The following is a 27,568-nucleotide window of genomic DNA, read 5'->3' as shown; positions in this document are numbered from 1 at the left end:
TGGTCTTTTGGTCTTTTACTGGCAAGTTTCAGGTGCTCATTATTATAACAATTTATAATATAATAGGGCTCTTATAGTTCTTCAGTAATCATTTCAACTACTCTGTAATAACAGCTAACCCTTACGGAGCACCTATTACATGCCAGGAACACACACACACACACACACACACACACACACACACACTCACTCTCTCTCTCTCCCTCTCTCTCTCTCTCTCTCTCTTTGAATTCTTTAAAAACAATCCTATGAAATAAGAATCTTATTTAATTACCTTGTTAAAATAATAATTAAAATCCTTATTTTAAAGACAAGGTATCTAGGCAGAGAGAGGTAAATAACTTTCTACAAGTTACTGAAGGGGCAGAACCAGGCTATAAAGCCAGACGCTCCGCCTCCAAAGTTCACACATGTTTTGTTGTCTCTAAAAATAAACATTATTTAAGATGAGTGATTCGAAGTCACACAGCCAGCATATGATAGAGGCAAGTCAAATCCTGTCTCCTGCTTCCCATTCCCATGTTCTTCCCAGTCTCTCTGACAGAGAGATGACCACCACTTGAAGAAAATTAATTAATAATCAATTAAAAAAAAAAATAAGAAAAACACGAAAGTTCTTCGAAAACACAGATTAGGCCCAAAAGCAAACTCAACAGCCCATCTTTGTTTCCGTCTTTCCTACACAGCAGGAAGACTCAGAAGAAGGAATTTTCATTTTCACATCCCACATTAAGGACTTTATTTAGAGAAAAATCTAGATCTCTCTATTTCGATTTATTGCATCTTTGACATTCTAAACAACAGCTCAGCAGACATATTCCTTCCTCCGCAATGAAAATATTAATACCACAAACACCTGCTCCCTAAGAGGCCAGCTGGCTTACCTACTTCTACAGGTTTGCTGGAGAGAGCTGAGAAAGTGAGATAGGTCACATAGCAGCTTATGAGCCCCGACTGCAGTAGCCCGGAATGTGGCTGTCCTAGAAAGTGAAAGTGATAGATTTCAACACAGCATTTTACATTTCAACAATAAATAAGCCAAAAAAAAAAAAAAAAAAAAAAAAAGCTCCCCACCCCTAAATGATATTCTTCAAACTGAGACCCCCATCTTTAAAGGAAAGAAGAGGTATAACATGTTTTCCAAATAACATTAAAAAGGTTGATTAGGCCAAACCTAACTCCAAAGTTCTGCCGAGTTCTCTACCTACCATCACGTTATTTTAATAATAACTACAACTGTACTTAAACGCTCTGCCTAGTCTTCCTGAGGTTCATTAACACTAGCTCTTAAATCTTAAGATCTCAGAAGAAAATTCACCATCATTATTTGTGAGACCACATAGCTTAGTGAGGTAAATGATAGAGATATCATAGCAGAAAAAAGCTCAATCTGTTAACAGACAAAAAAAACTTGTGGGAATAGCAGTTCAGGTCAGAGAGGAAGGCACTGGGGCTCGGCATTCATTGAGGAAGGGCTTTAATATGTTATAATATTTAAACTAAACTAAGTGTTTTTATCATTCAGAATAACCAAGATATGATAAAAGGAATTTATCAAATTTTGGTGAAATTTTCTACCACCTGTCTACATGAAAAAATTTATTTCATCCAGTCTTCCCTCTGATTAAATGTGTTTTGAGTTGTAGTTATTAAGAGTTATAGACTCTTTTATAATGTTGCTCTTTGGCACGAGAGTAAGACTCACCTTAGCAACTAATGACATTAAACCAAATATTTCAAAATATTACAACTATTTTAAAAGGTAGGATTTAACCCAAACAGTATTTTAATCTGAACACTAATATGTTTTAGGGAATTCTTAACTGATCAGTTAAAGGGACTGGAAGATTAGTACTCTCAATTTCAATAATGTACTTGAAATTTTCACTGCCAGAAAACCTTTAAATTATCCAATGCTAGTTCATTTTTTTTTCCTTAAAGTTTATTTATTTAAGTTATCTCTATACCCAATGTGGGATTTGAACTCACGACCTGGAGATCATTCTTCCAGTAGGGACTAAACCATCCAGGTACACCAATACTAGTTAACTTATTAAATCACCATTTTAGAAATGACTTGAAGAGCTATAAATTATTGGCCACATTGCCCTTTTCCTATCTAGAAACCTGAATGTCATTTGGTTTTCTACAAGGAAATTAGGCCATGGACACTTCTTTCTATAACCAAAGATGGCAGTCTGGCTTAAGACATCAGAAGTTGTTTATAAAAGACAACTCGAGTCTGTACTTTCTAAAGCACTTCCAAAATCCCATTATTTCTTCCCTTTGCCTTTGTGGATTGTTTGTTTGTTCGTTTTTAAGTAAGCTCTATGCTCAACATGGGGCTTGAACTCATCAACAGGAGATTAAGAGTTACATGCTCAACTGACTGACCCAGCCAGGCACCCCTCTTCCATTTGCCTTTGAAACAACCTTAGGTCATGTCAGGTTTACAGATTTCTGTTGGCTTTACTGAGAAAGGACTTGGATCTGAGGAAGGTTAGCTTGTGGGCCAGCTGCTGGCTCAGCCAGATCAAATTTCCTGCTTCTTGACTCCTAGACCACATGGTCCCTGATTTTTGGTCCACAGGCCTTGAGTGAAAGATGAGCCCAGAAAGCACTCCTTCCTCAGCCTTCTCATTCAAGTTTTACACAGAGATTATAGGGAAGAACTTAATATACAATCAGGGCATCTTCCATTTAAACACTCCTTGTGGTGCATTCATTAATAATGGTTAATAGCTGGGGCGCCTGTGTGGCTCAGTTGGTTGGGCGTCTGACTTCAACTCAGGTCATGATCTCACGGTTTGTGGGTTCAAGCCCCACATCGGGCTCTATGCTGACAGCTCAGAGCCTGGAGCCTGCTTCGGATCCTGTGCCTCCCTCTCTCTCTGCCCCTCCCCTGCTCACGCTCTGTCTCTGTCTCTCTCAAAAATAAATAAACATTAAAAAAATAATAATGGTAATAGCTATCTTATTTATTGCCTTTACTACATTGAGATCTTTCTTGATAAGAAGCATGCCAACTATCCCATTCAGCCCAAGTGAAGACTTCAATCCCACCCTTCCTACTGCTGACCCATCCATGATAAATTATGGAGTGGCCAGAATTTAAAAACAAAACAAAACAAAACAAAACAAACAAAAACACCGGGTTTGGTCAAAGACACACAAAAAATATATAAATCAGGAGGGATGGAAAAAACTTGTGCTTACGATTTTGGACACAAGGCGAGATGGCTACCACTGAAATAAGTAGACACAGGCCTCCGTTCAGCCCCAGGAGAATTTTGTTTTCCAGGCAGCCGTCCTTCTGGGTATAAAACACTGCCATCAAAATCAAGCCTCCGGTGGCGATGGAGTACATGATGAGTGTCACCAGGGCCAGAGCGGCATACCACAGCTTGTTGGTAGCTGTGCCGGCAGTCCTGTTTCTCCAGAAATGGTAAGAGGGAGAGGAGAGAAGACAAGGTGATGAGGCCCCTGTTCTCTGACCGTCTCTCAGGCGGTAACTAATGCTATCAGCCCCCAGGCTGCTATCACCCCAGTTGTCCGGAAGACTATCATTTTATCAACAGTTAGGCTCAATCAAAGCTAGAAGGTACAGGTAAACATCTCAAAACAATTTTGGTTCAGGCTTAGAATTTTTCCTAAACACTACAACATTCCGTTTTTAAATATGTATTCATCAACTAAAATGTACTTGCACAGATTTGACTCTAACCTCCCCATTCTTTTTTTTTTTTTTTTTAATTTACTGTGAGAGAGAGAGAGGAGGGAGAGAGTGCACACACACACATACACATGGGTGCAAGCGGGGAAGGGGCTGAGAGAGGGAGAGAATTCCAAGTGTGGAGCCTAATGCAGGGCTTAAACACACAAACCATGAGATCACAGCCTGAGCTGAAGTTGGAAACTTAACCAACTGAGCCACCCAGGCGCTCCGTAACCTCCCCATTCTGAAAAGGAATCGCCCTGGGATAGGTTTCGGCAGTATTAAAAAGTAGCTCTTGGGGCGCCTGGGTGGCTCGGTCGGTTGAGCATCCGACTTCGGCTCAGGTCATAAACTCACGGTCTGTGAGTTCCAGCCCCGTGCCGGGCTTCGTGCTGATGGCTCAGAGCCTGGAGCCTGTTTCAGATTCTGTGTCTCCCTCTCTCTCTGACCCTCCCCCGTTCATGCTCTGTCTCTGTCTCAAAAATAAATAAACGTTAAAAAAAAAAAATTTTTTTTTAATTAAAAAAAAAAAAAAGTAGCTCTTAGTTAAGTTCTCTTTGTGATTTCCCTCTCAACACAGAGCCTGGAGGGCCTGCTGTAGCAGCTTCTGCTAATGTCCATCTTCTCTTTAGGGAGAGACAAACTTGACTCAAAGACTGGATGACCTCGGCCCTTTCATCCCTCTGCTGCAAAGGGTCTGTAGTGGTACTGCTTCTCCAAAGCGATGCCACATAGGATTAAAAGAGAGTTGTTTTTTTGTTTTTTTTTTAAGTTTATTTATTTTGAGAGGGGTGTTTATTTATTTTGGGAGGGGCAGAGAGTGGGAGAGGGAGAATCCCAGGCAGGTTCTGCACTGTCAGCATAGAGCCTGACGAGGGGCTCATATTCATGAGATCATGAGAGCATGACCTGAGCTGAAGTCGGACGCTCAACTGACTGAGCCACCCAGATGCTCCAAGGGAGAGTCTGAAAAGAATAAAATCAGCTAGGAAAGGAGTAAAAAACTGTAATGGGATTTACAATAAAAACCCTTAAAGAAGAGATTAATTTTCTCTCTAGTTTATGTAAATATTAATAAAGGGATAAGAGAATTAAGCGGTGGTTTAACAATCTATAGAAATCATTGAGGACAAAAACAAAACAAGAGTTCAAAACCGCTCAATCAAGACGGTAGAACCATAGGGAGCACGGGTGAATCACTGTCATCTGCCTTATGATTAAACTGCCGCACTGTAACCACGTTCTCACAAACCTTCACAGAGAAAGCAACTTGCTTAATGTTTTCACAGAACTGGAAAGTATTCAGGCAACTCAGCTAAAATGTTTTAATGATGAAAAAGTTACTGCAGCCAGAGACAAATAGGGAGGGAAGACCAAAATCATAATGACCATCATATTCCTGAAACCACGCCAGGGACCACAGAATTAGTCTAACATAAAAGGCACACGAAGGAAATAATAGAGTAAGACTTGAGAAGGGGTGGGGGGGAGTGGATCTAGAAGCCAAATGGTAATCGATGACAGGAACAGAATGCAATGTATAGAGAAAGGCAAACACTGCTGACCAGTGTGTGGGTGGGGTGCAACTGTTCCTTTACTGGTCTTTTGGGCTGTCGCTAGCATATGAAGACTTTCTTATAGTCAATATAGGTCTACATTCCCAAAGTTAAATTCCCAACCCTAACCTCTCCCTTCATCTTTAGACTCATATTATCCAACTGTTCAGCGCAGGGGGTGGGGGAAGGGGGCTGGTCCAAACCAACTTCCCAAATGCACATCTCTACCCCCTAATCCTGCTTTTCTTCATCTTCCCAAACTCAGAAGATGGCAGTTCCATTCCTTCCTTTTGGGAAGGGAAACTTTTTTTAAAAAAGAAAAGAACTCGTGACTACAGTCTTTTTTCCCTCCCCCCCACCCAACCCCACCTCCTCATCACCATCAGCAAAGTCCATGAGTTCCAATTTTGGAATAGACTAGAATCTGACTGCTGCTACCATCGTCTGAGCTACAGCCATCTCTCACCTGGATTATCTTCCACGGGCCTCCTTACTTGCACCTCTGACACCCCCTAACCTTTCCTGGAATTAAAATAGACTTTGAATCACATTCCTCTGGTTTCAAACCCCACTAATGCCCTTCCTACCTCACACAAATGCCCCAGAAGCCCGACAGCGTCTGGCCAAATGGCATCTCCTACCTCACCTCTGGTGCCCATCCCTTACCACAGGGGTGCAGCACAGTGGGCCCCCATTTGCCCCCAAACAAGCCGGGCATGGGCCCGGCACAGTCCCGCCTCAGCCTCCACACTTCCTTCTGTTTGCAGTGGTCTCCCTCACACCTGATCATGAAGCCTTTCCCTGCCCTGCTCTCCTCAACCCCCACACCCCGCTTTCTTTTTCTCCGGTCTTTTCCCATTGAACCTGTTACTTATTTACTTGATCATAAATTGGCTGTCCATGCCTCCTGCCCTCCCCTACAGGAGAAGGTAAGCTTCATAGAGCAGGACATCACTGTGTTCACTGCTCTTCTCCTGCTATCGAGTGCCTGGCAAACAGGTGCCTACTGAATATTAGCGTAAGAAATGTCAACTGTTAAAAAATAACTTTGTGGGGGTGCCTGGGTGGTTCAGTTGGTTGAGCGTCCGACTTCAGCTCAGGTCATGATCTCAAGGTTTGTGAGTTTGAGCCCTGTGTCTGACTCTGTGCTGACAGCTCAGAGCCTGGAGCCTGCTTCATATTCTGTGTCTCCCTCCCTCTCTGCCCCCCACCCCTGACTTGTACTCTGTCTCTTTCTCTCTCTCTTAGGAATAACAAGCATTAAAAAAATAATAACTTTGTGCAGCAGTGTTTTAGGAGAATGGCTGCTATTCCTGCTGCTCCAGATTCATGACATCCTCCTTGATGACCTTTTGTTTTGCAGATAACCCAAGTGCCATGACTTACTTATCTTTATACTCTCGGTGCCTACCACATTGTCTGGGACACAGTTAATACTCTCCAAAACTGTGAATAAATGCTAAATGAGAAGAAGTGCTTCAAAAGAGATTAGAAAAGGACCAGACAACGGGGCAGAGTGCACCAACCCAGCAGTATGCTGGCACCAGGCTGGGCTCGGGTTCTGGAGTAAATAACACCTAACCACAACAGAAATGACAAATCTAGCACATTTAGAAAATGGGTCTTTGTTAGAAACACCTAAATGTACCTTCTACTTTTTGCTATTTCAATTTTGATATAGAAGCGTTATTTCAAATCACAATATCTGAGGTCGAAAGGAAAAAGAAAATTAAACCTCTAACGTGACCATATTATTTTACAGGTGTGAAAACAGCGGTCAGAGAGGCCAAGTAATATGCCCAAAGGGAAACAGCGATCTAGAGGAGCAGAGGGACAGACACCTGCAGTCTCCTGGTTTCCGGACCCATGGCCTCCATCCTACTGCCTTTGGGATCTTCTTCTCAAGATATTTCTTGAAAAGAGGAAACAGGGGCACTTGGGTGGTTCAGTCGGTTAAGCGGCCAACTCTCAATTTCAGCTCAGGTCATGATCTCCTGGTTTGTGAGATCAAGCCCCACATGGGGCTCTGCACTGACAGTCGGGAGGGAGCCTACTTGGGATTGTCTCTCTCCTCTCACTCTCCCACTGTCTCTCTAAAATAAATAAGTAAACTTAAAAAAAAAGAGAGAGAGAGAGAAAACAGAGAGGAAAAGGGAAGAAAAAGCAGTTTGGTTGTTCCATGAAAAGTGATGTATTATATTTTCTACACTATCCTTGTAAGCAATAGTCTCTGTTAAAAAACAAACCTAGTAAATTAGATTAATTTATCTGAAAATACATTATTAGTGAGCTGCCTAGCTTAATCCTAATTTTAGGCAGACAAATCAACTATGAATATGCTGACATTAAGGGATTTTGTTGGGATACTGGCCTCAATGTGTAGACAACAGCAACATCATCGGTTGCAAAGTGCTTAAGTTGTTCTTACTGAGTGGTTTCGGGAAGGTTTTTACAGCAGCCAAACTCTTCCAAATGCCTGTTAAAACTTAGCATGAATAATTAGTCCCAGAAAATGGTTTCAGAACTGAGCAAAACATTCAAGTCAGAGTAAAGAAGCTCAAATATTGTCAAGGGAACATACTGCTTACTGGGTAAATCAGGCACCCAGTATCAAAAACGGTATTATTCCACCATGAAGTTCCCTATTTTGACCTATATGGGTAAGAATTTTAGGAAACATTTAGAATGATTTTATATTAGACAAAATAAATTTCTGTAGTATCACTTATGTGACTCCTCTATGTGCTGTAAATATTTTAGAAACTATTAAGTATTTGGGTATTTAGTATTCACTAAATTATAAAATGATAACACTAGCCTTTCACTCAGGCATCTCTTGATTTGATCTCTAAAGAAACAAAACCAAACCCAATGAAACACTAACTACCACCAAGCTGAGGAATACAATCAGAGTGAAAAGTTATTTTGAGGGAATCTGGACCATATATTTTGTTTTGTCCAAGAGAAAAAATAAATTTCATTTTCATACATTATTTACTGATTTCTTTTTTCCAAAACAGTTTAAAATAACATGATACGAATAAAAATGACAAAACAACAAGAAGTCTTCCTAGGCACAACAGATAGTTATTCTCATTTGTTATTTTATAAGGAAGCTAAGCAAACAAGAGCAGCAAAGTGCCCTGCCTGGGGGCACAAAGGGAGTCAGCCTGGCCTTTAGCACTCAAGGGACTGACACTTACCTAGTTGCCATTTCCTGAATTGTGTGGCTCAGCGAGAAATAAAACTAGTTATTAATAATTTGGCATTTCCTACTTATCCTAGGATGTGAATTCCATGTCAAGGCGCTTAGAAAGAATCTACATTTTTAAATTCAGGATGGCTTTCTAAGGTAGCACAACAGACTTTCCTAACGAAGGGTCTTTATAATCTTAGGCAGATTGAGAAAGAACCAAAAAAAAATTTTTTTAAGTATATTTATTTACTTTGAGAGAGACAGAGACAGCACGAGTGGGGGAGAGGGAGGGAAAGAGGGAGACAATCCCAAGCAGGCTCCACACTGTTGGTGCAGAGCCTGATGGGGCTCAAACTCATGAAAGATCATGACCTGAGCTGAAACCAAGAGTCAGACTGACTGACCCGCCCAGGTGCCCCCAAAGTACTTTTTTCTAAATCTCCTGAGGATGGAGGCATAAGATAAAACCTGCCCAAGTTTTCAGGCACCTAGCGTCACAACCGGGGAGCCAGGGCCAAGAGGTGCCAGCAATGGATGTTGAGTGTGGCTAAGTCACAACAGCAGCTGACTCAGAGCCCAAATGAGAGAACACAGGGAAAAGCCAAAAAGTGAAAAAGAAATAACATGGAAGAAGGAAAGGAAGAAAGGAGAGGAAGACCGGTAGAGGAGAGGAATGAAGGGAAAGTGCGCCAACCTGTTTCTGGCACGAGCAGGCTGCCCACCCCTGCCAACACAGCTCGGGGTAGACCCTCTATCAACACCGTATTGCAGGCAGTTTCCCCGAGCAACGACTGAGTTCACTTGGAAACCTTCCCAAATTGCACATACCAGTTCTTGTTCCATTTATGTGCAAACTCCACGAGCAGGATGAGCTGGATGCCTATAAAGATGAAGCCCCCGACGGCTCCCACATAGCGCCAGGCTGCAAAAGAAGACCATCCAAAAGGAGATGAGGTGACCACTCCAAGTGCTGAGCTTAAAGGAGAATAATGACTACAGTTTATCTTTACTACACTCTTACTGTACCTGCAACACATTTAATTTCCACGCAACCGTATAAGATGGGTGCTATTGTTACACGCACTTTACAGATGAGAAAAATTGAGAGTCTATGCAAATCGACAAAGTCCCACAACCATGGGGCTCAGTCAGTTAAGTGTCCGACTTCGGCTCAGGTCATGATCTCACAGTTTGTGGGTTTGAGCCCCGAATGGGGCTCTGTGCTGACAGCTCAGAGCGTGGAGGCTGCTTCGGATTCTGTGTCTCCCTCTCTCTCTCTGCCCCTCCCTAGCTTATACTCTGTCTCTTTCTGTCTCTCAAAAGAGAAATAAAACGTTAAAAAAAAAAAAAAATGTTCCATGGCCAGTAAAGGACGTAGCTGGGATGTGAACACAAAGCAGTGTGTGTGGCTCTTGAGCATCTAAGCTGAACCTACACACTGTAACTGACAGCTACCCTAAAAGACGCAGCTATTCACAAAATCAACAACGACCCACGATTTGTAAGTAAAAACATATCTTAGGAAGAAAAAAGGCAGTGAGCCACCAGAAATTAGTAGGGAAATGAGGGTCAGACTGGGGGCCACGGACTCAGATCCACTCCTTGCTCTGCTACAAGGATGCTCTAACCTTCCGTGTCTCTAGGTTACAGGTTGTCTATGAAAATGGCTGAACTGCAGTTGGCTATAAAAAGAACTGTTAGCCCCGTCCCATTCTAAATCTATCTTTCTAACACATAAAAGTACATCTGTGGGGAACAGAAAACTAGTTAACAGCATTTTAGGAAAAAATAAGACTCGGAGAGGACCTCCTTCAGGAGTGCATGCAGCTAGTTATGCCCCTAAAAACTAGCCAGACCCTAGTGACCATTTGAGGGGCCGTAGTCTTTTCCTTAGGGACTGACATAGTGCAAATGTTTTTACTACCTTAATTAGGAAAATGAATTCGTTTGGGTTAAACAATGTTTTGAATCTCCCTAGTTTTCATGTAGAAGGACCCCTGTTTCACCTATGATTAACGGTTCCAAATTAAATTAAGTTCGGGAAATTCTAGGAATAAGAAATGTAATCCAATATTATATACAGTTTCACCTAGGTAAGTTTAGAAATAAGGCTGGATGATGCCTTTCTTATCTCATTATAGCTGCAGCTCATTTAAAACTCAGTAGCCTCGTGTTCCGCGTAGGCGGATTTCCGGGCAGTGCTCAGAAAGAACAAGGCGTCCCAGAACGCCTTCAGTGATGGTTTCATACTAACATGCTAAACTGTTTTTCAGAGAGACTTGCAGGGCCCCATTTTCCCTTCAGGCCAATCACCTTAAAATTAGCAACTGAATTCTCCAGGCTGTAGAGCAATACCTGGCCAGAAAGGGAGGGAACAGGGGAAAGATCTAGATGGAGAAAGAGGAGTGAACAGGAAGGGATAGGGAGTGGGGAAGGTGGATACAGTGTGGGCAGGTAAGGCAGGAATTTTTTTTTTATTAAACCACAAGAAAATCACTAATTCGAAATATCAAAGGCACCCTGGACTACACTTTTGAACAATTTTACAAAATGGGTAAGAACAAAATAAATAGGTACCCCAAATACCCCATTTGTACCATTCAGAAAGGTCTCCTGATCTGGAATGAAGAAAGCTCCTGAGCACATGGCCCCCAACAGCAGAAGTTTAAAGAACCAAAAGCTGGAAAGAAAAAAAAGAAAAAAAGAGGAAAAGTATTTAAATGATATTCATGGAAGCACAAAAGACCTTTTATAAGGTAAGCATGTCAGGGGGCGCCTGGGTGGGTCAGTCGATTAGGCGTCCGACTTCGGCTCAGGTCATGATCTCACGGTTCATGGGTTCGAGCCCCGCATCGGGCTCTGTGCTGACAGCTCAGGCCTGGAGCCTGCTTTGGATTCTGTGTCCCTCGCTCTCTGCCCCTCCCCCAGTCATGCTCTGTCTCTCTCAAAAAAGAGAGAGAGAGAGAGAGAGAGAGAAGGTAAGCATGTCAGTCCATGTTTCTACCATTGGTACTGTTCCTTCCAAATCGAGAGGAAGTAATTAAGTGACTGGAGACTGCCTTGTCCCATAATTAAGACCAATTCAGCATGGTCGCTGATTGTGCAAAACATCACTTTGTTGCAGGGGGCTGGAAATGACCTAGGGGTAGGTCTTAGTACCAGAAATAAAAACGCCTACCTCTGCTGCATTTCTCACTGTGGTACTGGCGTGACCAATAGGATTCTAATTCTTGGGCCACTGAGGGGTGACAAATCCCCCCTTCCCGAAAATGAGTGTCAATTTCAACTACAGGAAGAGCAGTCAGATGGTCGGATTAGAAGAGGTCAAGGAACACTATTCTGAATATCAGGAAAGGGGAAACTAGGGGCGCCTGGGTGGCTCGGTCGGTTAAGCGTCTGATTCTTCATTTTGGCTCAGGTCGCGATCGGATTGATGCTTTGTGAGTTCGAGCCCCGCACACTGACAGTGCCAAGCCTGCTTGGGATTTACTCCTTCTCTCTCTACCCCTCCCCTGCTCACACTCCCTCTCTCTCAAAATAAATTACTATTCAAAATAAAAAGAGAGAAACCAACCCCCAAGACTGAAGACTCACCCGTTGTGAATATGCGCTCTACAACCTTTGCTGCTGTTGATTTTCAAGGTCAGAAGGCAGAAGATGAAGAAGAAACAGGCCATTCCAAAACAGACTCTATACACGGCAGAATACCCTACTAGTTTCTCACAGGTGTCACCAGCTTTAATGCCTTTACAAATATCTTCGTAAAAAGGAATCTGAGGAAAAAACAGAAAAAAGTCATCTGTTAAAACTGGGTAAAGAGAAGGGTGCCTGGCTGGCTCAGGCGGAAGAGATTTGACTCTTGATCTTGGGACTATGGGTTTGAGCCCCATGTTGAATGCAGAGATTACTTTATAAACAAACTTCTAAAAAATAATAATAATAAAGTTGGGTAAAGAGGGGCTGTCATGAAGTGTTCCCTGAGCCTGCAAATCAAAGTCCAATGTGGAAATGTACTTTGGGCATAGAGAAACAAACAATTTTCTCTGAATCATTTTTTTTTTAATTTTTTAATGTTTTTACTTATTTTTGAGACAGAGACAGCATGGGCAGGGCAGGGGCAGACAGAGAGGGAGACACAGAATCCGAAGCAGGCTCCAGGCTCTGAGCTGTCAGAACAGAGCCCGACTCAGGGCTCGAACCCACGGACTGTGAGATCATGGCCTGAGCTGAAGTTGGATGCTGAACCGACTGAGCCACCCAGGCGCCCCTCTCTGAATCATTTTTAAAGACACAGTGCTCATAGCATACCACTTCACCTTTACTTATCCTAATGAATTTTGAAATCTAGCATGGGAATTTTTAAAAATTATACTTGTCATTTTTCTTGAAAAGCATAAACATACAGAATAAAAGTGAGAAACTTCCTTCACTCCTGACCCAAAATGTCACTCCTCTCCTCAAGAGAGTTAACAATTTGGTGGGTATTTTTTATTAGTTCAGGTGTGTGTGTCCTCATCCCCATACTTGGTCACAATACACACACACACACACACACACACACACACACACACACACGTGTGGTACCATGTATATAGTATATACAAAAAACAGCTTTATTAAATAAAAGATTATACGTATTGTTCTGTGATATGTTTCTTTCCAACTAACAGTAAGCCGTGGAGATCTTTCCCTATTAATTATACATAAAATCCCAACCCACTTCTTAACCACTATTTAATATTTTATAGTAAGAATTCTAGATCAAAATTGGTAAGCTTCACACACTGAACTTGTTAGAGACAATTTTTTGTTTCCTGTTATATGTTTTCTTGCTATTACAAATGCTGACTCAATAAACATTGCTATGCCTCCTCATTGCACACATGCCATTATTTATACAGGAAAGACTCCTGACCTAGAAATGGATTCAAGTTTTAGTTTCAAGAGTTAGAGTCAAACCACACTTCAAAGACTGTAGCAATTCATGTCTCATCAGTAATATCTGAGACTGCTCACATTTCCAACCTGAACCTGCAATTTAAAGATAAAGTAAAGGTTCATAACAAATGGCCCCAAGATATGCCACTTTGGTGCAAGAACTACATTGATCTGAAAACAATCAAGTTCCAGAAGACTTAAAAAACTTTGGCCTTCCTTGCTAATTGCCTAAAAAAAAATTAGATGGGGGCAGGGGAGAATTTAATAGAGGACTTGTTCCAGGAAGGGAGCTACCACCATAGACCAGTACAGCATAGTGCACCTGGGTGGCTGTCAGTTAAGCATCTGACTTCAGGTCATGATCTCACCCACCATTCGTTGAGTTTGAGCCCTGCTTCAGGTGCGCCCTGCTTCTCTCTTGGAAAGGAAAGGAAAGGAGAGGAGAGGAGAGGGGAGGGGAGGGGAGGGGAGGGGAGGGGAGGGGAGGGGAGGGGAGGGGAGTTAAGCATCTGACTTCAGGTCATGATCTCACCCACCATTCGTTGAGTTTGAGCCCTGCTTCAGGTGCGCCCTGCTTCTCTCTTGGAAAGGAAAGGAAAGGAGAGGAGAGGAGAGGGGAGGGGAGGGGAGGGGAGGGGAGGGGAGGGGAGGGGAGGGGAGGGGAGGGGAGGAGAGGAGAGGAAGGAAGGCAGGCAAGCGAACAAACTACAGCATACTATGAACTAGGTAGTAGACAAGGAGGAATTCAGCAAGGTCTGTTTATGAAAATTCCTCTGTCCCTTGCTTCCATATGTCCCACCAAATTTGTTTACCAAACATTTACCCTTTATCTTCCAGTAAATTGTCTTCCTTCCCATCGGAGTCTCGAAGTCTCAAGCCCCTTCCCCCTTCTCCTTAGTTCAGGATGACATATATACCTCATTTTGTCTATCTTTGGAATCTCATGTTTATGAGATTATGTGGATTCTGTGAAAGTATGAAATTAAGTTTGATTTCCCCTATTAATCTGTCTTGTATCAATTTAATTTTTAGACCAGCCAGGAAATTCTTGAAGGGTGAGGAAAAATTTTCCTCCCCCAAAATAAAAAACACTATCTTGTTTCAATGTCCTCATTATGAGTAGTATTCATATCTTTTGTTAAATTTATGGCTATCTGCATTTTTCTCTGTGAATTGGCTATTAATTGAGCTTTTTTTCTTCTTGATCTGTTGACACTGTTATTTGAGTCTTAATCTTCTGATAAATGTTGGCAATGGTTTCTTCTAGTCCAACTATAAGGTTTCAATATAAAACCTATATGCATTACCAGAATGATTAAAATCTTCCATAATAGGGGTGGGCGCCTGCCTGGGTGGCTCAGTTGGTTGAGCGTCCAACTTCAGCTCAGGTCATGATCTCATGATTTGTGAGTTTGAGCCCCACATCAGGCTCTGTGCTGACAGCTCAGAGCCTAGAGCCTGCTTCGGATTCTATCTCCTTCTCTCTCTGCCCCTCCCCACTTGTGCTCTGTCTCTCTGTCTCTCAAAAATAAATAAAATAAAATAAAAATTTTTTTAATTTTCCATAATAAAAATAAGCAGTATATTTCTAACTAATGTTGGAAAATAAAGATTTAGTCAATGGTTATTAAAAAAAAGAAGAAAAGAAACCTTGCTTCTTATTAACATCAAAGTGGAACATTCTTCAGAACAAAACAATAAGCTGAAAATCACATTGTAACTGTTATTCACAAGACAAAAAAATATCGCAGAGGGGAAAAAAATGACACAAAGCTGGAAGTAAAATTGAAGCATGACAAGTTAGTTTTTTCTTCAGAAAAGATTTTTTTAAGCTTATTTATTTTGAGAGAGAGAGAGAGAGAGAGAGAGAGAAGTAGCAAAGCGAGAGAAAGCAAGAATTCCAAACGCGGGGCTTGAACTCACAAACTGCAAGATCATGACCTGAGCCGAAACCAAGAGCTGGACGCTCAACCAACTGAGCCACCCAGATGCCCCTCTCCAGAAATTATCTTAAAGGCTACTCAGATTTCCATCAGCAAAAGGAAAACTAAATTTAATTGGAGTTCATTTTCCTGAACGAAGATTCCCTCCACTCAGAAAATGTCTGCAGTGGGGCGCCTGGGTGGCTCAGTCGGTTGAGCGTCCGACTTCAGCTCAGGTCACAATCTCGCGGTCCGTGAGTTCGAGCCCCGCGTCGGGCTCTGGGCTGATGGCTCGGAGCCTGGAGCCTGTTTCAGATTCTGTGTCTCCCTCTCCTGTTCATGCTCTGTCTCTCTCTGTCTCAAAAATAAATAAACGTTAAAAAAAAATTTTTTTTAAAAGAAAATGTCTGCAGTCATTATAATACCTGAATCTGAAACATGTTTCTCCAAAACAGCATGTTTTTTCAAGTAAATGCCTCAGGCAAAAATGCATTGTTACTGAGAACCAATTAGTATAGGTCCTTGTCTCTGAACAGATAGATACACAAGATTTCATAAAGAAATGTCAAATATTTTGTAGTCAGAAAGTTTCTACAACCGCAATTTTCTTTTTTTTAGATCAGTTCAAGATGTAAAAGAATAGAGACACTACTATATTTTTTAACAGGCTATAAAACAAAGTAGCATGTGTAGGATTACCAGATAAAATACAAAATGTATAGTTAAATTTTGCACAAACAATGACAGATTTTTTAGTGTAAGTACATCTGCAGGAGTGCTGACAGTATGGACTCCATCTTTGGCCCTGCTGCTAGTTTGTGTTCACTTGATGACCCCTCTTGGGGCTGGGTGTTCAGGGCGCCCTGGAGATTAATATACTTAGAAATGCCTGCCAAGCCCAGATGGAGGCTGGGGGAGGCTTGTTTGGGCCCTGTGAATCAGTTAGATAGAACATGGTCTTCCCTCTTCCTGAGGCACAGGTGGTGCCAAAAGATCTAATTAAAGGTTAGCTGTCAATTAGGTACATGTGAACCCTCTGACCTCATTACAGTGCTCTCACGCATGTCCCCTCCCTCTGTAAAATCCAAACTAAGGTCCAGAATTTGCAGAGAATAACTGCACTTGCTGCCGATCCTTCTCTGCCAGATCCACCCCCCACAACCCCTCACCCCCACACTCAGTAAGTTACCCTAAATAAAACTCTGTATAAATTGTATCGAGTTGCCTGCTTCGTTTTCCAGTCTCAAAGTTGCCTTCTCAGTTTGGGAGAAATAATTTACTCTTCCTCTTCTACCTTCTAACAATGCTCCATACAATATTTGGGACATACTTATGCTAAAAAAAAAAAAAAAAAAAAGCATTCCTTGTCATAAAATAAAGTTCAAAAGAAGTCAGGCTCTCTCTGGAAGGGGCCAGGTATACTCCATGCTAGAAAGATGAAAAGATGACTGGTTTCAGTAGGTGGGTAAGGTGGAAGGCCCTGGTTCAAAAGTCCAGGTAACAGATGAAGAAGGTAAGCCACTGGTAGGGAGACCAGAAATTCTGTAGGTAAAAGTCCTAACTGGTAGGACTATATGAATGACAAGAATGCAGTGAAGGAGGGGGCGGTGGGTACTGTTTGGGGTGGTGGGGGAATGGGGTTGGCATAGGACAAACAGGGGAACTAGAACAGATCAGGCGTTTGTTTTAACATACAGGGTTGGAGGCACCCTGGGGCATCCCAGTGAAAATGTCTAGTCTGGAAATTGCTTTAGGACAGCGATTCGGACTAGGCCCAAGGACACAGGGAGCACTCCCATGCAGGTAATAAGAGAAGTCAGCAAGTGCTTTCCGAAGGAGTCTCAATTTTTAGCTTGTGTTTTACCATAAGTGAGCAAACTCACAGGGTTAAAAATCTTCAAATAGTCAACATCCAAAAACCAAATGATCCAATTAAAAAATGGTCAGAAGACATGAACAGACATTTGTCCAAAGTTGACATCCAGATGGCCAACAGACACAAAAAAAGATGCTCATCATGACTTACCATCAGGGAAATACAAATCAAAACTACAATAAGATATCACCTCACACCTGTCAGAATGGCTACAATCAACAACACAAGACACAAAAGGGGTTGGTGAGGATGTGGACAAAGGGGAACCTCACGCACTGTTGGTGGGAATGCAAACTGGTGCACCGCTTTGCAAAACAGTGCGGAGGTTCCTCAAAAAGTTAAAAATAAAACTACCCTATGGTCCAGCAAATGCACTACTGGGTATTTACCTAAAGAACAGAAGAACACCAATTCAAAGGGATACATGTACCCCTATGTTTATAGCAGCATTATTTACAACAGCCAAATTATGGAAGCAGCCCAAGTGTCCATCGAAAGATGAATGGAAAGGGGTGTCTGGGTGGCTCAGTCGTTTAAGCGGCCGACTTCGGCTCAGGTCATGATCTCACGGTCTGTGAGTTCGAGCCCCGCGTCGGGCTCTGTGCTGACAGCTCAGAGCCTGGAGCCCGTTTCAGATTCTGTGTCTCCCTCTCTCTCTGACCCTCCCCTGCTCATGCTCTGTCTCTCTCTGTCTCAAAAATAAATAAACGTTAAAAAAAAAATTTTTTTTTAAAAAGAAAGATGAATGGAAAAAGAAGATGTGGTGTTCATACACACATACAGTAGAATATTATTCATCCGTTAAAAAGAATGAAATCCTGCTATTTGCAATGACATGGATAGAGCTATACAGTACAATGCTAAGCAAAATAAGTCAGAGAAAGACAAATACCATATCATTTTACTCCTATGTGGAATTTCAGAAACAAAACAATGAGCAAAGGGGGGAAAAGGAGAGAGACAAACCAAGAAACAGACTCTTAATTATAGGGAGCAAATTGATGGTTACCAGAGGGGAGAGGGGTGGGGGGATAGGTGACAGGGATTAAGGAGTGCACTTGTCTTAAAATGAGCACCGGGTGATGTATGGAATTGATTCATTATATTATACACCTGAAACTAATATATTAACACTGCCCCTTAACTAACCGGAATTAAGATAAAAGCTTAATTTAAAGAATGTTTTTAATTTATTTATTTTGAGAGAGCGAGAGAGACTGAGCACGCACACAAGTGGGAAAGGGGCAGAGACAGAGACAGAGAATCCCAAGCAGGCTCTGCACTGTCAGCCCAGAGTCCAACGCAGTACTCGATCTCACAAACTGTGAGATCATGACCTGAGCTGAGAACAAGGGTCCAATGCTTAACCAACTGAGCCACCCAGACACCCCATTAGGCTGTTTTACTTATACAGAACTTATTGCTCTACAATACTCATCCACCTCTCCCTCCTTCCCTTCTCTCTTCCACTCAGTCAGCAAAACTAATTTCTGACATTCCCCCCTCAACTATGACACAAGCATGTCAGTACCCCTTTCATCTACACCAGCCCATCTTTTAACTTCAGGCGCTTCTCTGCCTAACTCCCCACAAATCCACTTCTCTCCTCTCCTCCCCAAACCCATTTCAAGGAGAACACTAATGTCAGGAGGCCTAAACTTCCACTCTAACCACCCCCCTCCCTTATTTACTCCCAGAGGCTCTCAAGCTCATCAAAAGGTGAGTATGTGTTTCATCCAAAATGAAAGTAGCCAAACTACCCACTGCTCCAAGTACTAAGACCTGCTTTATGCTCTGTGGGTGACTTAGTCAGTTAGTCCTCAGTAAGTGGTGAATATTTTTAGGCAAAGAACCTCTACGTTGAACAAGCTGGCAGGATTCACGAAGGGGGAATTTGCTCTGGTTCAATATTTGCTCTTCCAAGCTCCATCCCAGTTTTTAAAAAAGAAAACACACATCATACACAGGCTCCACACTGTGGGGTGAAGGCAATGGGCTGGCTCAGGGTGTTGCCTCCTTAAGTCGGGCCCTGGGCATCCAAGGACACTACATCTATGTTGGTTCTGTAGGGACCTGTGGGCAAAGGGTTTCCTTTCAACCCTCAAGGCAGCCAAACTCAAAGCCATAAAATTATCAGAAAAAATAAACAAGGACTCAGTGGACTTCCAACCCCAGCTCCCCTACTAACTTGAGCAAATTACACACCCTCTCTGAGCTTCAATTTCCGTATCTGTACAATGAAATAAAATTGCCATCTACCTTATGAAGTTGTCCTGAGAATTAAATCAGTCAGTCCTTGTAAAGTGATTGCCACAGTTCCTAATCCATAATAGCCATTAACTAAACTTCCTGGGGTGCCTGGCTGGCTCAGTCTCAGAGCATGAGCCTCTTAATCTCAGGGTCAAGAGTTCAAGCCCCACACTGGCCACGGAACCTACTTAAAAAATTAAATAAATAAACTGCCTTAAATTCTAAAGTACTATCTACTTTATAAAAAGAACTTTTGGAGGAGGGGTGCCTGGGTAGCTCAGTCAGTTGAGTGTCCAACTCTTGATTTTGACTCAGGTCATGATCTCACAGTTCCTGGGATCGAGCCCACGTCGGGCTCTGTGCTGACAGCTCGGAGCCTGACTGGGATTTTCTCTTTCTCTGCCCTTCCTCTGTTCACACCCTTTCACACACACACAAAATAAATAAACATTAAAAAGGGGGAGGGTGCCTGCATGCCTCAGTCAGTTAAGCATCCAACTCTTGATTTCAGCTCAGGTCATGATCTCACAGTTCATGAGATAGAGTCCCACATTGGGCTCTGCACTTACAGTGTGGAGCCTGCTTGGGATTCTCCCTCCCTCTCTCTCTGCCCCTCCCCTTACCCCCCCCCCCCCACATGCTTTCTTGATCTTTCTCCCAAAATAATTAAATTAACATTTTAAAGAGAAAGAAAGAAAGAAAGAAAGAAAGAAAGAAAGAAAGAGAGGAGGGAGGAGGGAGGAGGGAGGGAGGGAGGGAGGGAGAAAGATCTTTCCAGGGAGGGAATCAGCACATTACATGAACAACTGACGGGTTGCTGCATTCTGACTTAAACACAGTGGGGAATAAGCATCTTAGAAATCAGGAGATGCTCTGCTCACTTTACCAAAGGATTGGTGTTGCAAGATACAGGCTAACTTCCAATAAGATGACTCCTGCCCTGGTATATTTATATAAGAACTGAGTTCCAAAAAACAACATTCATTTATCTGTTTTTCAGAGACCTAGCCACTGGTCAAAGAAAATATATCTGAACTCCCAAATCAGGGAAGATATTTTCAAAACATCAACACAAGTATGAAGCTCAAAGACATGGAAGCTGGAAGGAAATCCACACAATTTTTCCTACACAGGAGAGATGCCAGCTATGCCCCCCAAACAACTTCAGGCTCAGAGGAGTAAGTATCAAGAACCCACAGAAGAGCTATGGAAAGGCCTACACACAGGTCTGGTTGGCCCAAGGCCCAGATGCTACAAACTTAGAAAAAAAGTATGGACTTTGGGAGGGTTCTTACAGAAGCAGAGAGGAGGAAGATGAGAGGTGTGTCCTCCTAATATGAAAGTGTTATTTGGGAGAGATGAGAAAATGGCATATTAGTAAAGCTAAAGATTCTTACATTATATAAAATTTCCAGGGCATTTCCATTTAAAATTTCCATATACAAGCTGCAAGGAAAGCTTTGGGCAGGTTGGCATGAGTAATAGCATGAAAACCAGAAGAACTAGCTCTGCAAGTTCTGTTTAATATCTCTTGACAATGAATTTCATAACCAGAGCCTCTTTCTGTCTGCCTCTCCTCTTTCTGGTATTCCACTTATCTTCAAACTTTCTAAGGCAATTTGTTTTTCTCTGTGGAATAATGTCAGGTCCATATCAGTGATGTCTATCTGTCACCCGCCAACAGACAGGAGCTGTGAAATGGGGAACACCGAAGTCAGCTTCCATCCTCCTATGTAGACCACCTCTGGGCTCATTCCTTGATAAGTGATTATCTCTGAGGCCATTTTTGTGATGGGGTACAGGTTTTTATTTTCATTTTTTTATTTTAGAAAGAGCGCACACGCATGAGAAGGGGAGAATGGCAGAGTGAGGGAGAGAAAGAATCCCAAGCAGGCTCCACAATCAGCGCAGAGCCCAATGCAGGGCTCAATCCCACGAACGGAACCGTGAGACCATGACCTAAGTAAGCCCAAATCAAGAGTCAGGTGCTCAATGGACTGAGCCACCCAAGCGCCCCCTGGGGGTAGGGGCAGGACTATTTAAAATCAGTACCAACAACCAACACTCACTTCTCTTTGAGTGAGTGTTCTCTTAAAAATATTTTTAAGGTGCAAGTCTCCATTTGTCATTGTTAAAAACCACAGGAGGAACGAAATTCCACAGTCTAGTTTTATCTGACCCTGCCACCTCTGAAATCAGGAACTCAATGCCTCCAACAGTAACTCTGCAGAATCACAGAGGCATGATACAGAGCTGGCATTAGCACTCACAGCTCCTCTACCTCAAGCATTTCATCAGGATCGGCACAGCCCCAAATATGATTAGACAGAAAACAACTCTGTTCAAACTGTCAACAAAAAGCTTTCAACAGAAACAAAACAACTCCCCGAGGACTGACTAATTATGATGGAATGAAAGGATCTTCCACGGGAGAACAGGGATTAACTAATGCCAGTCTCTAGAAGAGAATTAGGTAAGATCGAAGGTAGAATGTACAAACTACACCACACCAGTAACAGAAGTAAGAGTTAATCCCAGGGAAAGCTTTTATAGCTCTGAATTCAGAAGGCAACAGCATCAGGGAATGGGGGCCATGGAATGGATAGGTCCCATTTGCTGATTTGATGTGAGCCTACAAATTAAGGCAGAGGAACTCAGGTACAGGAATCCTGGTTTCTAGCTTGAGAGCTGATCTGATGGCAGACCAGTGGTGGGGCAATAATTCACTTAAAAAACAGATTGCATTGGAGGTGTCTGTATCAATGGGAAGCATGAGCCGGTGACTAAGCAAGGTGCAGTGCTCCAGGAAGATAGCTGGACTAGAGATAAAGATTTGGTAGACCAGCAGAAGTGGTAAAAGAGGCAATCATAGGTAAACTCACAGGGAGAGGAATGTGGTGAAGGAGGGGAGGGGGGACAGGGGTGGACACAGCCCCAAATGCTGGGGAATGCAAATATTCAGGGGCTGGGAAGAAGGAAAAAACTCAAGAAAGAAAGTGAAAAACTACAAACTGAAGAAGAGAAGTGGAAGGAGAGGCATTCAAGAAGCAGAACGTGGACCGTCTGGGTGGCTCAGTCTCTTTGGCATCTGACTTCAGCTCAGGTCATGGTCTCACGGCTTGTGAGGTCATGAGTTTGAGCCCTGAGTCAGACTGCCTGCTGTCAGCACAGAGTCCATTCAGATCCCTCTGTCCCCCCTCTCCCTCTGTCCCTCCCCAACTCACTCTCTCAAAAATGAAAACAAACATTTAAAAAAAAAAAAAAAAAAGGAAGCAGAGTGTGGTCAGCAGTGTCAAATAATGCCAATGTGAGGGGACTGAGAAGTAACATTGGGTCTGGCAAAGAAGAGTCATTTGGGACATTGAATCAAAATATTCTCTAGAGCCAGTGGGAGCAGAAGCCGAACTACAGATGGTTGAGGAGATAGCCCAGGTCTGGGTATGGGTCAGGAAGCGAACCCAGCAGGTCTTTTGCCCATACTTCCAAGAAATCAAGCGGCAAAGGCCAAGGATCATTCCTAAATTTTATTGATTTGTGATTATTCACGCAATACTTAATAATTACATTCTTGTTGCCAAGGAAAATGTAAATTACAATAAAGGTAGAGAAAATACAACCCTCTTGACCATTATCACCCCACCTCCAACTTGATTGCTCCCCAGAGGTAAGCACTGTTGCAGCTGCGTGCATACCCTTATGGACACTTTGCTGTGTTATTCTACACTCACTATGTCTTGGGGATGGTTGCATGTCTGTACCAACCCTAATTTAGTTTCTGTTACCCAACTGCCAGACATTTAGGTTGTTTCTGATTTTTCACTCTTATAAAAATAATGCATGGGAATGCAAGATGGTGCAGCCACTCTGGAAAACAGTATGGAGGTTCCTCAAAAAACTAAAACTAGAGGTTCCTCAAAAAACTAAAAACTAAAAATAGAGCTCCCCTACAACCCAGCAATTGCACTACTAGGCATTTATCCACAGGATACAGGTGTGCTCTTTCAAAGGGGCACAGGCACCCCCATGTTTATAATAGCACTATCAACTATAGCCAAAGTATGGAAAGAGCCCAAATGCCCATCGATGGATGAATGGATAAAGAAGATGTGGTATATCTATACAATGGAGTATTACTCAGTCATCAAAAAGAATGAAATCTTGCCATTCGCAACTACACAGATGGAACTGAAGGATATTGTGCTAAGTGAAATTAGTCAGTCTGTTGCATACACACGACTCCTGAAACAGAATGCTACGGGCACCAGTGACAGTCACAACAAAGTTTATTACAATGAGAGGCAAGGCGGACCAATCGGGACCAACACTCTTGATAAGAGAGCGCCCTGAACAGCCGGGGTACAGAGTTTTTATAGCCGATCACATCGTTTTATCATCACCTGGGAACAGAACAAAGAAACAGCTTCCAGATGAGTTAGAAACAATTGCCAGATGAGTTAAAAACAGTTGCCTAATGAGGTGTTTATTTTAGACTTTCTGCCTCTAAGTTGCAACCAGTGGATCTCCTTGACCCTGCCTCTGATGCTCTTTTCTTTGAACTTTTGTTTCCTTAATTGGTGAAGCCTAATTTACAAGAGGATGAGGCTTAGTTTACAAGAGTAAAGCAAGGCTGTTATCTCTTAACCTTCAGTGTCAACAAAAAGCTGTTATTTTTCAAGCTAAGCATTAGCCCTACACTACAATTTAACCCTTACAAGTCAGAGAAAGACAAATATCATATGACTTCACACATATGAGGACTTTAAGATAAGGGAAGGGAAACAAAAATAATATAAAAACAGGGAGGGGGACAAAACAGAAGAGACTCTTAAATATGGAGAACAAACAGAGTGTTACTGGAGGGGTTGTGGGAGGGGGGATGGGCTAAATGGGTAAGGGGCACTAAGGAATCTACTCCTGAAATCATTGTTGCACTATATGCTAATTTGGATGTAAACTTAAAAAAAAACAAAAAATCAAATTTTAAAAAAACTTGAAAAAAAATGCATGATGGATATTTTCCCCACTGTACATATCTTTCTACACACGTGTAAAACATTAAGGAGGGCAGACACCAAGAAGGTAACTTTGGGTCATAAATTTAGTATGTTTTAAATTTTAACAGATATTGCCAAACTCTCCCCAGGGAGGGTTTTTGTGAACTCTAGGCTTAGAGTAAGAGGGTGAGTAGAAGAAAGGAAAGAAAATGTCAGGAGAGCCACATATATACTCCTGGGAGCCAGGAAATCCTCCACTGGCCCCCTGGGGGTCAGCATCTCAATCCTCTTTCCTGAGTGTCTTCACCCATTACACACTGCCCCGATAATCAAGGCAAGTGGGGTGGGAATGGGACCCTCTGAGATCAAGGAAAAAATCTACACTTCACCCCAGAGACAACTTAAAACTCACTACAGAGGTTTGCACTTTGTTTTAGTGGTTACTGCCCCCCTACTCCTCCCACAGAACACAGGGTCTGGATGCAGGACTTTCTGCTGTCCTGGGAGGAAAAAGGTCAATAAAGAATCACTCGTGAGCACAGAGATGCTGGGGGTTCTATAACAAGAAGACTAAACATCTCAACAGGAAAACTTTTCTATTCGGATAACTTATCAGACAAAAGACATGCTTATAGCCTAAGTGAGCCCCAAACAGGCTTTCTTTGTGAATATGTGGACTTGCAATACAGCGATGACATGTTATACACAAATTCAACTGTGTGACTGTCTTCTATAACCAAGTTCTTTAAACCAGCGAAACTAGAGCTTGCATGTGAAATCTTTCTTCCATACTACACATTACATTGTACAATTCAATATACAATATAGCACAGAGATCATCGTTCACTCACTCATTCACATCTATGTGCAGGTATTGTGCTAGGTTATAGGGATACAAGCAGTGAATAAAATGGGTTTAAAAAATCCATGCTGGGGTGCCTGGGCAGCTCGGTGAGTTAAGCATCCAACTCTTGGTTTCGGCTCAGGTCATGATCTCACAGCTTCATGGGCTCAAGCCCGGCATTGGGCTCTGCAATAACAGTGCAGAGCACACTTGGGATTCTCTCTCTGTTCCTCTCACACTTGTGCTGTCTCTGTCCTCTCAAAATAAATAAACAACAACAACAACAACAACAACAATAATAATAAAATCCATGCTGACAAGAAGCTAACTTTCTAGTGAAATGCTGTACACACAGAACCACGTGTGCTCTCCTTTATGGGTATTTCAAGCATTTTCATGGTTAATTTTCACTGCTCATGCATGATTTTTGCCTTAAGTGGGACATGAGAATCTTAAATCCCCAAAAGATCGGACTCTACCATACACAGGACCTCAAGTTTCTGAGAGATCCTGGTCCCCAGTCCTCGTACTGAGGACCAGGACATGTCAGACACTCAGGTTTCTGACCCAGCATCTTTCCCATTTTGCCATTTATTGGACCTGGAATGGGGTGTCCCCAGCAACAGGGGACCCACAATCTCATTTTCTCCATCCCCACTTCTTGCTGACCACCAAAATGCTTGGTTTGGCTATATAAAAAAAAATGTAAGTTTTCTTTTCTTTTTAATCATTTACCATTTATTTCAAAAGGCCACATAGAATAAGACAGACTGTTAAACGTGTCACACTAAATTTATTGGCACATTATTCTTGTCTCGTTGACACAACATGTGGTTGACCCATCCCAGTTATCTGCAACTTCAGGACTCTGGTGTCTTCAACACAAAGTTTAAGCCACTGAAGTTCTCCCCCCAGAGAGGAGAGAATTAACTGCCTATGACAAGCATAGAGCCACAAACACAAGAATCAAACACTCACAGCCTATGGGTCAAATTCAGCTAGCTTCTGTTTGTGCAAATAAAGTTTTATTGGAACACAGCCATGCTCCTTTGTCGGTACATTGTTTGGGTGCTTTTGCCCTACAATGGCAGGGTTTGAGTAGTTGTTACAGGCCAAAAAGCCGTCAGAGCAAAGAATGTTTTCTAGCTGACTCTCCACAGGAAAAGTTAACAGCCTAGACTACGAGAAATAACAGCTGAGGAGTTAGCAAGGGTGAATAAAATTAACATCTCAAAGGCAAATGACAAGTGGTGATGACTTACTCTACAGATCAAAAGCCAAAGGACCAGCAGAGAACAGAGAGGTCCATTTGGAGGATTTTCTGAGTGTCCAGGACTCCGCCTTGCCTTCTCACCTCCACGGAGATTCTTTCCCTCCTCTAGAGCACTGCTGTCCCAAAATGGAACTTGTGCTTTAAATGAATTCAACTGTACATCTCCTATATGCCATTTTTAGAGCAGTACATTAAGTGTTTTAATTTATCTGCTGGGTGGTGGAGGAGATGGGGGGAGGACATGCCTGGGAGTTCCAATGCTCCTCTCTGCAGGCCAGAAGCCCTCAACAGCTCTAACAGAAAAAAGTCCTCACATCTGTTATGCAAACACGCCATGTGCAACCAAAAATAAAACCCACACTGATGAAAGCCGACATTTCAGAAGATAATTTTAGACTTATTTTAAAACTGTAGAAACAGTCTCACTGAAATGTAAAAACCACAGCCCCAAAATGCCTGACCCCCTAGTGATTAAGCTCAAGGCTGCTTTAGAGGTCAACACGCTCCATTCCATTACAAACCTCCCACCTCACCTTAGCTTCGCTGTGTCCAAAGACGCAGAGAAAACATTCCTGAGTGCTAATGTGACCCCAAAGGTCAATAGAAATGATGGCTAAGCTGACAGCAAGGTCTCCAAGTCGCTAATGGAGTTCTCGTACTTGGAGCTTTCAAACACACCCACGTGCATACGGCCTCTCTCACATCAAGGGGTTCCTTCTGCATACACTCACCAAACTGGTCTCTTTCTCCCCGACCTGAGGTCTGGTTCTCTAAGGACAACAACCCTATTACTCATACTTACATCTCCTGCACTTTGCACAGTGCTTGGCATCTACATAGTAAAGAAGGAAAGACAGGAGGAAAGAAGGAATTATAGGACTTAAAAGACTTTTTCAAGCACGAACTCAGATTACGGTGTAACCAAGTAACATGATCACCCAGTTAAATTCTGAAGAGCATCAAGACTCAACTATTCACAATATTTATGTAGTATTTTGAGGCTA

General features: G+C 42.5%; 1 protein-coding gene across 1 annotated transcript in view; it reads right to left on the bottom strand.

Moving 5' to 3' along the window:
- Positions 1-27,568, bottom strand: part of SERINC5 (serine incorporator 5) — a 103,176-nt gene that overhangs the window by 21,159 nt on the left and 54,449 nt on the right. The window contains exons 3-7 of the mRNA XM_053907245.1: positions 12,062-12,240; positions 11,065-11,147; positions 9,296-9,389; positions 3,217-3,428; positions 885-980 (exon numbers count right to left, since the gene is read on the bottom strand). Of these exons, the coding sequence (XP_053763220.1) occupies positions 885-980; positions 3,217-3,428; positions 9,296-9,389; positions 11,065-11,147; positions 12,062-12,240 (664 nt within the window). The remainder of the gene's footprint in view (positions 1-884; positions 981-3,216; positions 3,429-9,295; positions 9,390-11,064; positions 11,148-12,061; positions 12,241-27,568) is intronic.

This window comes from Panthera pardus, unplaced genomic scaffold (assembly GCF_024362965.1).
Source record: "Panthera pardus isolate Hobbes unplaced genomic scaffold, ASM2436296v1 HiC_scaffold_2, whole genome shotgun sequence".
NCBI classification, from domain to species: domain Eukaryota; kingdom Metazoa; phylum Chordata; class Mammalia; order Carnivora; family Felidae; genus Panthera; species Panthera pardus.
The sequence above is the reverse complement of the archived record's forward strand: the minus strand, read 5'-3'. Positions and strand labels throughout refer to the sequence as shown.